The sequence below is a fragment of the Cebus imitator genome, unplaced genomic scaffold (genome assembly GCF_001604975.1).
Source record: "Cebus imitator isolate Cc_AM_T3 unplaced genomic scaffold, Cebus_imitator-1.0 Scaffold42, whole genome shotgun sequence".
Taxonomy (NCBI): Eukaryota; Metazoa; Chordata; class Mammalia; order Primates; family Cebidae; genus Cebus; species Cebus imitator.
In genome coordinates this window covers 7,064,275-7,076,235 of record NW_016107357.1, presented here as the reverse complement: position 1 = coordinate 7,076,235, position 11,961 = coordinate 7,064,275, and the positions used below count along the sequence as shown (strand labels likewise).

At 40.2% G+C, this 11,961-nt stretch overlaps 1 protein-coding gene across 5 annotated transcripts in view; it reads right to left on the bottom strand.

Annotated features, from left to right (window-relative positions):
- CNIH4 (cornichon family AMPA receptor auxiliary protein 4) overlaps positions 1 to 11,961 on the bottom strand; it is a 49,932-nt gene that overhangs the window by 5,835 nt on the left and 32,136 nt on the right. For 4 of the 5 annotated variants that reach the window (XM_037737727.1, XM_037737726.1, XM_017526398.2 and 1 more), the window contains 2 exons: positions 9,366 to 9,478; positions 3,122 to 3,262 (listed from right to left, as the gene is read on the bottom strand). In XM_037737727.1, coding sequence (XP_037593655.1) covers positions 3,122 to 3,262; positions 9,366 to 9,433 — 209 coding nt within the window. In that variant the 5' untranslated portion in view covers positions 9,434 to 9,478. Of the gene's footprint in view, positions 1 to 3,121; positions 3,263 to 9,365; positions 9,479 to 11,961 lie in introns of those variants that run through there. The other variant, XM_017526401.2, reaches the window with a different exon arrangement.

Genomic DNA, 11,961 nt, shown 5'->3' with positions numbered 1-11,961 from the left:
CCGTCCCAAAAAAAAAAAAAAAAACAAAAAAAGAAAGAAGTTACAGCTAGCCCATAAATTAAAGAGCAATTAAAAGCCATATAGCTTTGTCCCCAATAAAAAAATTCCTATAAACTAATAAGTTGCAAAACCTGTTTTCTATAGTAAAAGGCAACACTACTAGTACAAGCCTTATTTACCCTTAATTTTCTAAATTTAAATAACAAATTTCAATCAGCTGTAAAAATGCACTTTGCTAAAACTTCTCAAGGCAGCAAGAGATTAGAAAGAGAAATTAAAAAGTAAAAAATAAAAAATAAACACAAAAAGTAAAACTAAAGAAAAGACAAAAAAAGTTAAACTAAAAAAAGTGTAAAAATGAGAGAGAGAGAGAGAGACAAGGAAGCAAAGAGAAGTAAAACAAAAAGAGAAGGAGAAAAAGACAAAGTTAAGGCATGTTAAAAACTGTAAAAGTCATAAATGTTATAAAAATTTATGGAGTGGCAGAGGAGTGGTAAAAAAATTTATGTGGAAAATGTATAATTTTGTTTTAAAAGTCTAAGCAAGTTTTAAAATGTTAATTGTGAAAAAAATTCTACGTAAACTTATTAGCTAAAGTTAAAAAAAGTATCTAGATTTTCTGTAAACTAAACACTAAAATAAAGCACAAGTTTTTCTTAAAGCACTAACCTGCTCTCTTGTAAAAGTTATAAAGGTCTCTTAGCACAGGCACAACCTCTAAATTTCCAGTACGCCAGCACCAGCCTAAAAGCTACGTCCTCATTAAAAAAAAAAAAAAACCTCAAGCCAGCCTAAGAAAAATCCTACAGACACATGCCCCAAACGTCACCTGAAGAATGCTAAAAAAGAATGCAAGAGGCTAAGCGAATCCTACTCCAAACACAGACATCATTCACTCCAAATAATTTGTTTCGTTTTTATTCTCTCTGCCTGCAACCTGTATCTGCTACACTCTATTAAGCCCATCTTCTATTCTGCCTTTTTTCTGTCCTGTTACTTAGACACCCACTTCCCAGCCTATAATAACGTAACTACTTAGCCAAAAAAATTAACATACCCCAAGTAAAATCCATGCCACCCCAAAGCACCTTACGGTGCCTAGGACACCTTAGCACCTCCCTTAACACCTAGCATAAAGCACATCATAATTCCAGTCACAACTATACTATAAACTTTATTCATAACACTAATCAGTGCCTAATTTGCATTAGCCATCCATATGTTTTCCTTACAAGAACTAACATTTCCATTATACCCCAAAACTCCACGTTTGTAACCCAAGTGCAAAAACAAGATTAGTTTGCCTCAGGTATCACTAATCACAACATATCTAATTTAAAAATTACTAGTGTCGTAATATTAAAATCTGAAGCATTCCTACCAATTTAACAGGCAATTAGCAAAGTTCCTCTGCCCTTTCCACCTTAAAACATGCCCTGTCCCAAGTCAAACACAAAAGATTCATAGTTACACTCATGGCCTTTATAGTCTCAGCCATAGTCATCCTAGCAACTGCCAGCCTTGCAGTAGCATCTATGACTTAGTCAATAAAAACAGCTGCTTTTATAAATAATCTAGACAAAAATGTGTCTAATTAACTTCTTTTACAGCAAAGTATCAATCAAAAAATTCCTGCACATCTTCAAGTCCTCAAGGCTGCTGTAGAATATGTGGAGAAGAGACAAGATACATTAATATTCCAACAGCAATTAAGCTGCAACTAAGAACATAAGCATATGTGTCACTTCTCTACCATAAAATCAATCAATACATAGTCAAGATAAAGTGAAACACCTCTGGCCGGGCACGGTGGCTCAAGCTTGTAATCCCAGCACTTTGGGAGGCCAAGGCGGGTGGATCACAAGGTCAAGAGATCGAGACCATCCTGGTCAACATGGTGAAACCCCGTCTCTACTAAAAAACTACAAAAAATTAGCTGGGCATGGTGGCACGTGCCTGTAATCCCAGCTACTCAGGAGGCTGAGGCAGGAGAATTGCCTGAACCCAGGAGGCGGAGGTTGCGGTGAGCCGAGATCGCGCCATTGCACTCCAGCCTGGGTAACAAGAGCGAAACTCCGTCTCAAAAAAAAAAAAAAAAAAAAAAAACAAAAAAAAAAAAAAAAAAAAAAAAAAAAAAAAAAAAAAAAAAAAAAAAAAAAAGTGAAACACCTCTAAAAAACCTTTCATAACAATTTAACAGCAAATGTAAAGCAACTTAAAATTTTTAAATCCCTTCACACTATAAATCTACACACCCAACAAACAGCCATATAGAAAAGTGTGCAAAATCATCTCTCCTAGTTAAACCCCCCTCCTAGAAATCACTCTTTAACTAATAAAAATGTTGCTGACTGTATTCATAACTGTTCTATGTTATTTGTTAATTCTAAAATGCAAAACCAGAATAAAAGCAATAACGACCTTGCCTAACAGACCAGTTGCTGCAACATCTCTTCAGTCAACAAAACCTAATATTAAAAACAAAACAGGGGGAGACATAAGAACTCACTCAAGGTAGCAGAAAAATATTAAAAGAAAAATAGTAGAGAAAGTTATGAAATACAGTTTCAAACCCTTTTAAAAGGCCTAAATGTTTTTTCATAGTTTCAGTAAGTTTCAGCTAAAAGCAGCCTAAATCCCCCTTGCATTTAGTTAACAAGTAAAACAAGTAACTAAAGTATGTAGAAGAGTTTACCTAACTAACTTGTTTACTCACGTAGTCTTAAAACTAACCTTTAAGCCAAATAGCCCTCTCAAAAAAAAGTTAACCAAAAATATTATCCACTAATAGTATTTGTTTTAAGCATCAAAACCTGTGCTTTAATCTTCACTCTAGTAGTCTTAACTCAAACCTTTGTCATTTAAACTTTACTAAATAAATGCGAGTCTCACTAGGTAAAAAGGCTGGCAGCTGAACTGTTTACAACGCTCTCCAAAGCACCTGTAAGCTGACCAGTCACATTCAGCCAAACTAGCAAAGCATAATGTCTCTGTCAGTGTACTTTATTTATCCATCGTTTAGTCAGTCTGCAGGACAGACCCTCACAAGTAGTAACTCCAACAATCTCACCCTTCAAAAACAAATACGGCATCTAAGAAAATACCAGGACTCTAAACTCACCTATAAAGATACATGAAGAAACAGAGCAAGTGGAAACCAAGCTTGATCATGGCTTCTTTCATGTGTGACTTCAGCTGCCCTCGATTGTGTATTTCTGTTGGATCAAACACTCCCATGTTACCACTTGGCACCATAATGTACCTGACAAATAAAAGGATACACACATTAGAAGCAAAATCAAATCATAGGCATATGTATTCAAATATAAGTAGCCAATAATATCAACTTTTAAAAGTGGACCAATCAGGCCAGGTGCAGTGGCTCATGCCTGTAATCCCAGCACTTTGGGAGGCCGAGGCAGGCAGATCACTTGAAGTCAGAGTTCAAGACCAGCCTGGCCAACATGGTAAAATCCCGTCTCTACTAAAAATACAAAAATTAGTCGGGCATGGTGGCAGGCACCTGAAATCCCAGCTACTCGGGAGGCTGAGGCAAGAGAATCACCTGAACCCAGGAGGCAGAGGTTGCAGTGAGCCAAGACTGCGCCATTGAGCCCCAGCCTCGGTGACAGAGCAAGACTCCATCTCAAAAATAAAAAGTGAACCAATCATACCAGCCTTAAAATTCATACCACATATGGACAGAGTAGTATGATAATGTCATGGGCTGCCACTTAGTTTCCTTTTTAAAGTTACAATACTATTAATTTTCTGCCCTCTGAAATGAATACAGTAACATTCCAGAAAAGGGTATTTTATGCACTAAAATCCTTTTACTTACCTGTAGAAAACTACCATACCAGTCATTTCTACAGCCCTTTTTATTAGACAAAGGTTAAAGGAGGCTCCAAACCCAAACCAATTTTATTAAGTTCTTAGAAACTTCATTATGGTAACAGGGAAATTAAGGACGCTGGATTGAGAGGATCAATGAGTTTAAGTGTCTGGGCTTCAAAATCCAGACTGTGTCATTTGTGTAACATATATGTCTTAACCTAGAATGTCCATGAATTCTTCCTGCTCTCACATCTAAGCTTCTTCTAGTACAACCTTAGATTTCTCACTTGTCATAGAGCTTCTCAATTATCATTTCTTTGAAATGCAAAGGACTCTGAGTTCCACAAATCTGAAATCTTCCTTTAAATTCCAGAAGCCCAACTATAGCTGAATAGAGGGTAGTTTCATTGGAAGATCCAGATAACATCCATCCTTGTCTAACTTCTAGGTTATCTAATAAGTGTCACCATTTTCTTAGTGATCCTTAAAAATTTCTTCTTACCAAACTCGGATTTCTCTCTTCCTCATCTTTCATAGTCAGTCCATCAAACCTTTGTCCAGTCTTTTTTCCTACCACCATTTATTTAGATGTCTCCATTTTTTTTCTTTTTAGATTTTTTATTTTTGTGGGCACATAGTAGGTATATATACTTACGGGTTACATGAGATATTTTGATATAGGCATGCAATGTGTAATAATTACATCAGGGTAAATGGGGTATCCATCACCACAAGCATTTATCCTTTGTGTTACAAATTGTGTTACAATTGTACTCTTTTAGGTTTTTTTTTTCTTCAATTTTGAATCTCTGTTGCCCAGGCTGGAGTACAGTGGCACAATCTCGGCCCACCACAACCTCCTCCTCCTGGGTTTAGGCAGTTCTCCTGCCTCAGCCTCCTGTAGCTGGGATTACAGGTACCTGCCACCACACCCGCTATAAGTTTTGTATTTCTAGTAGAGACGGTTTCGCCATGTTGGCCAGGGTGGTCTTCAACTCCTGACCTAAGGTGATCAGCCACCTCGGCCTCCCAAAGTGCTGGGATTACAGGCATGAGCCACTTCGCCCAGCCTTCTTTCAGTTATTTAAAAATGTACAATTAAATTATTTTTGCTATAATCACCCTGTTGTGCTAGCAAATACTAGGTCTTATTCATTCTCTCTATTTTTTTGTTCCCATTAACCCTCCGCACTTCTCCGCTCAACCCCTGCTACCCTTCCCAACCTCTGGTAAACCTTTCTTCTACTCTCTATCTCCAAGAGTTCAATTGTTTTAAAATTTAGCTCCCACAAATGAGTGAGAACAGGCAAAGTTTGTCTTTCTGTGCCTGGCTAATTTCACTTAATGTAATGATCTCCAGTTCCATCCTTACTGTTACACATGACAGGATCTCATTCTCAGCTGTCTCTTTCTCATTCCTGGTGTCATAACACTGTTCCAGCATATATTATCTCACCTCCTTCTCCATTCAATTAATACTACAAATTGCTTCCGGGATATATGTTCCAGGATATATGTTCCAGCATATATTATCTCACCTACTTCTCCACCCAATCAATACTACAAATTGCTTCCAGGAAAATCTTCCCAAAGCATAATTTATTTCACTTCAACTTAGCTGCTCAAAAACATATAAAGTGGGCCGGGCGCGGTGGCTCAAGCCTGTAATCCCAGCACTTTGGGAGGCCGAGGCAGGTGGATCACGAGGTCAAGGGATCGAGACCATCCTGGCCAACATGGTGAAACCCTGTCTCTACTAAAAATACAAAAAATTAGCTGGGCATGGTGGTGTGTGCCTGTAATCCCAGCTACTCAGGAGGCTGAGGCAGGAGAATTGCCTGAACCCAGGAGGCGGAGGTTGCGGTGAGCCGAGATCGCGCCATTGCACTCCAGCCTGGGTAACATGAGTGAAACTCCGTCTCAAAAAAAAAAAAAAAAAAAACAAACATATAAAGTGAAGAAGATATATGAGTGACTAATAAACACATTAAAGGATACTTAATATCATTAGTCATTAAGGAAATGTACATGGAAACCACAATGAGATAACACTTCACACCCAATAGTATGGCTAAACTTTAAAAATACACACAGACTGGGTGCGGTGGCTCACACCTATAATTCTGGGAGGCCAAGGTGGGCAGATCACCTGAGGTCACGAGTTCGAGACCAGCCTGGTCAACATGGTGAAACCCCATCTCTACTAAGGATACCAAAATCAGCCGGGTGTGGTGACGGGTGCCTGTAATCCCGCAGGAGAATCACCTGAACCTGGGAGGGGGAGGTTGCAGTGAGCCGGGATTGCGCCATTGTATTCCAGCCTCAGTGACAGAGAGCAAGACTTCATCAAAAAAAAAAAAAAAAAAAAAAAAAAAAAAAAGAAAGAAAAAAAAGACACACAATCAAAAGAGTTGGCAAGGATGTAGAGAAACTGGAACCCCCAATAAACAGTTGGTGGGAATGTCAAATTGTGCAGATGTAGCTGGGCACAATGGTTCACACCTGTAACCCCAGCACTTTGGGTGGCTGAGGTGGGAGGATTGCTTGAGCCCAGGAGGTCAAGGTTATAATGAGCCAAGATCATGCCACTGCACTCCAGCCTGGGCAAGAGAGGGAGACCCTGTCTCAAAAAAAAAAAATAGTGCAGCTGCTTCCAAAAACATTCAGGCAGTTCCTCAAAAGGTTAAATATAGAGTTCACCATATGACTAAGTGATTCCACTCCTAGGTATTTGCCTCTTTGTCCTGTAGACTACTGTACTTTATGTCTAACAGCAAAGAAGTTATATGAATGACTAATAAATACATTAAAGGATACTTAACAGCATAAAGTACAGTAGTCTGAAAATAATCTGTTGATTTTTTAAACCTTTTTAGACAGGAGGTAAACTTGTGACCAGCAGACAGCCAACCTGCCACTGTAGTTACCAGGGCAATAAATACACATGATCTTTGTCTTTATAATTAAATAAAAAAAGAATCTTTGGGTTTTTTAAATTTTGTTTTTTGTTCTGTTTTTGAGACTGAGTCTCATTCTGTTGCCCAGGCTGGAGTGCAGTGGTGCAATCTCAGCTCACTGCAACCTCCGCCTCCCAGGTTCAAGCGATTGTTCTCCATCAGCCTACCAAGTAGTTGGAACTACAAGTGCATGCCACCACACCTGGCTAATTTTTGTATTTTAAGTAGAGATGGGGTTTTGCCATGTTGGCCAGGCTGGTCTCGAGCTCCTGACCTCAGGTGATACACTCACCTGAGCCTCCCAAAGTGCTGGGATTACAGGTGTGGGCCACCATGCCCAGCCTAAAAACAGAATCTTTGGACTTGACTTCATAGAGCCTTCTACCACTATCTACAAAGAAGCCACGCCAAGGCTGGCTTTTCTAGTATGTTTTCATTTCCAGTAGAGATGACTGACAGTACGGTCTGGTATAACATTAAGATCCACAGTCTCAAAGGTTCAAGTCCCCATTCTCACTCCCAAAGTTGTGTTTCACTCAGTGAAACTAGAGAGAGACCTAGCTGTGCTAAAAGTCAACCTGGGACTAGCCCTCAGCAGAAATGCAAGTAATCTGTGTTCCCAGCCCAGAGCTCACATTAGGGTGTTGGTATATGCAACTAATCATGGGAGAATACTAAGAAACTTGAAAGACGCCAGGCGCAGCGGTGTGCACCTATAGTCCCAACTACTCAGGAGGCTAAGGTGGGAGGATCGCTTGAGCCCAGGAGTTCAAGGCTGTAGTACGCTACATCATGCCTGTGAATAGCCATTGCATTCCAGCCTGAGCAATACAGACAGACTTCATCTCTTAAAAAAAAAAAAGAAGGCCGGGTGCAGTGGCTCAAGCCTGTAATCCCAGCACTTTGGGCGGCCAAGGCGGGAGGATCACAAGGTCAGGAGTTCAAGACCAGCCTGGCCAATATGGTAAAAACCTCATTTCTACTAAAAATATAAAAATTAGCTGTGCATGCTGGCATACGTTTGTAATCCCAGCTACTCGGAAGGCTGAGGCAGGAGAATTGCTTGAACCCAGGAGGCAGAGGTTGCAGTGAGCTGAGATCACACCACTGTACTCCAGCCTAGGTGACAGAACGAGTCTCCATCTTAAAAACAAACAAACAAAAAAGTCAGCTGGGTGTGGTGACTCATGCCTGTAATCCCAGCATTTTGGGAGGCCAAGGCAGGTGGATCACCTGAGGTCTGGAGTTCGAGATCAACATGGAAAATCCCATCTGTACTAAAAACACAAAATTAGCTGGGCTTGGTGGTGCATGCCTATAATCCCATTTACTTGGGAGGTTGAGGCAGAAGAATCACTTGAACATAGGAGGCAGAGGCTTTGGTGAGCCAAGATCGCACCATTGCATTCCAGCCTGGGCAACAAGAGCAAAATTCCATCTCAAGAAAAAAAAAGGCCAGGCACAGTGGCTCACACCTGTAATCCCAGCACTTTGTGAGGCCAATGTGGGTGAAGCTATAGTAGAGCAGCAATCCATAAATATAACAATTGCAGGTTTGTCAAGATTATTCCCGAGGTCTTCACAAGAAAGTATGCTATGTATAATAGCCCAACTATAAAATTATATACAGTCATGGTTTCCATTGAGCTCATTTTTGTTTTTTCTTTAAATTATTTATTTATTTATTTTTAAAGACGGGGTTTCACCATGTTGGTCAGGCTGGTCTTGAACTCCCAACCTCAGGTGATCCACCCGCCTTGGTCTCCAAAGTGCTTGGATTACAGGCGTGAGCCACTACACCCGGCCATTGAGCTCATTTTGAACAAACTTCCTAAATGTATTAAGTCAAAAATTTTAAAAAATTACATAATTTGCAGCTTTTGCATGTAATTCCAGCCTGGCGACGTGGCTCATGCCTATAATCCCAACACCTTGGGAGGCTGAGGTGGGAGGTGGGCGGACTGCTTGAGGTCAGAAGTTTGAGACCAGCCTGGCCAAAATGGTGAAACCCTGTCTACTAAAAATACAAAAATTAGCCAGGCATTGTGGCGGCCACCTGAATCCTAACTACTAGACAGGCTGAGGCAGGAGAATGGCTTGAACCTGGGAGGTGGAGTTTGCACTGAGCCAAGATTGAGCAACTGCACTCTGGCCTAGGTGACAGCGTGAGACTCCGTCTCTAAAAACAAACCTATTAAAAACCTTTTTTTGGCCCCGCACAGTGGCTCAGTGGCTCACACCTGTAAATAATCTCAGCACCTGGGGAGGCTAAGGCAGGTGGATCACTTGAGATCAGGAGTTCAAGACCGGCCTGGCCAACATGGTTAAACCCTGTCTCTACTAAAAACACAAGAATTAGCCAGGCATGGTGGTACACACCTGTAGTTCCAGCTACTCGGGAGGCCGAGGTAGGAGAATCACTTGAACTTCGGTGGAAATTGCAGTGAGCCAAGATAGATCGCACTACTACACTCCAGCCTGGGTGCTAGAGCAAGATCCTATCCTGAAAAAACCACGATTTAAAAAAATTTTTAAACTGCCTTGACACCAAATGAAACAAACTATACTCACCGATATATATTCCAAGTGGCAACAGGGAAGTTGAGAAGGAAGATGAACCAGTGCAATGAAATGAGCATTAATACAGTGACAATGGTATGGCCAATCAATTCTGGAATTACCCACTGCAATGGAAGAACACAGTATTACATCTCACTGCTATGTCCTTCCTGACTGTACATGTTATTTGAAACGAAATCAATGAATGTACAGAGAATTTACAAGCTACTGTTTCAAGATTCTTTTTAGACTCACATGTCCCAGATTTGCATACTGCTATAACTTTGTATCCCATGCAAATACATCTGGGCAAAGCTTAAAAATAAAGCACTTAAATTTTAATTACTTTTTATCCTAAGCAAAGGCTTACGTTCATTCATTAAGCCGGTTTGAATGAGAACTAGAGAAAAAAATAGAGTATTGTTTACTGCCTATTCTGGTATCTATGCCAAAGCCTGTAACTCTAATTCGGGATGGTTGATATCTGTACACATGTTGCCTTTCAAGTCAGAATAGCAAACTTAAACATTTTCCAATCTCCAGAATCCCTAGGAAACCATTTCGTATTCAGAGAAAAAAAATGTAAACGCTTACAATAATAGCTCAAAGTTGACCAAATACAATAATGAACAGAATGCCATCAGCTTTACAGAGCTCCATGCCCTTCCCTATGCTCTCTGTTGACTGTGTAATATTGTAGTTCCACGCATCAACAGCTTTTGTGGCAGGGTTCTGAATTCACCAACAGCCTTCCTTTCCTGTGAGTACAGATTTTTAATTAAAGTTAACTTCTTTTAGTGGAAGTTAACATTTAATGAAAGAAACTGGCATGCCTCACTTTCAGAAATGAGGAAAACAAAACTCAAAGTGGTTAGGTAAATTGCCCAAGGTTACACAGCTAAATAGTAGCAGAACACTATAGTGTAAGCCAGCTGGGCACGGTGGCTCACGCCTGCAATCCCAGTACTTCGGAAGGTGGAGACAGGCAGATCACGAGGTCAGGAAGTCAAGACCTGCCTGGCCAACATGGTGAAACCCCATCTCTACTAAAAATACAAAAAAATGTGCTGGGCATGGTGGCACGTGCCTTAATCCCAGCTACTCGGGAGGCCAAGGCAGGAGAATTGCTTGAACTAGGAGCTGGGAGGCAGAGGTTGCAGTGAGCTGAGATTGTACCAGCACTCCAACTTGGGCTACAGAGCGAGACCCTGTCTCAAAGAAAACACACACACACACACACACACAGCAAGACTCTATCTCAAACACACACACACATACACATAATATAAACCCAGGCACAATGACCTCGGACCTCTTGCATTTAGATTTTGGATACTCTTTTGGTAAAATAAAGAAGTAGAGATTTTTCTGGGCCATAAACCTAATTTGCAATCAACTTGGTTATACTTTTTAAAATGCATATTACATATTGGAAAGTTCTAGCTGATTGCATACTTCTTACAAGCATAAGCTACAAAATCAAACCTGGAATGCTATGTCCTATTTATTAGCTGTGTAATCTTGGGAAAAGTTACCCTCTGGAAGCCACAATGTTTTCATCTATAAAATATACATACTACCTATCTCACGAAGTTGTTGTAAAGAATTAGATGAAATAACATGTAAGCCACATACAAAGTAGGCACTCAATAAAATGTCAGCTAGTGAATACTACTAATATTCTCCAAGCCATACCATATTCCTTTTTTTTTTCTTTTTTGTTTTATTTTCTTAGTTTTGCCCTATCATATTCCTAAAGCTGTAGCCTTCAGTCTTTGGATTTCTTGTTGTAGGCTGCAATCATCTTTGTTTTACACAGACACAGACCTGAAACATGTTTCTTTTTTCTCTCTCTTGTTTTAATTTTGTAGAGAGGAAGTCTCCCTATGTTACCAGGGCTGGTCTCGAACGCCTGAGCTCAAGTGATTCTCCCTCCTCGGTCTCCCACAGTACTGGGATTAAAGGTGTCAGCCACTACACCCAGCCTGAAATACATTTCAGGAAGTGAGCCTTAACCTTATTATGCTTGGTTTACTAAATTTCAAACAAGTTCTCTGTTTTTCGTCTCTTTCTTCCTTAATGATATGCCCTTCCCCAAATTTGTTCTCAGCACATTGGCACTAGACTCATATCCTCCATGTAGGAGTTTGGAGAATTCTTCTCTAAAGTAAATGACTCAAAAATAACACCTACCAAAAAACCGCCATTCAGGTACCCCAACAAAAGTCCAGGTAGATACCAATCAACCTACAGGGAAGTCTACCAGTCAACAAATCTATACCAGCCAATGAGCTTTCAATGAGCATTTTAGTGCTTTCCCCTTAAATATGAATAGGCAGTCATGTATCAGAAACTTGAAGAAAGCCTCCAAAATGAAAGACAGAGGGGGAAAAGAAAAAAAAGGAAAAGAACTTGATGGAAACAGATATAATACAGGAAGCAGAAGAAAATTTCAAAAATACTGTAATCAGCCAGGCATGGTGGTGCACACCTGCAGTTCCAGCTACTTGGGAGGCTAAGGTGGGAGGATCACTTAAGTCTAGAAATTCAAGGCTGCAATTAGGTATGATTATGCCATTGTACTTCAACCTGGATGAGAGAAGACGAC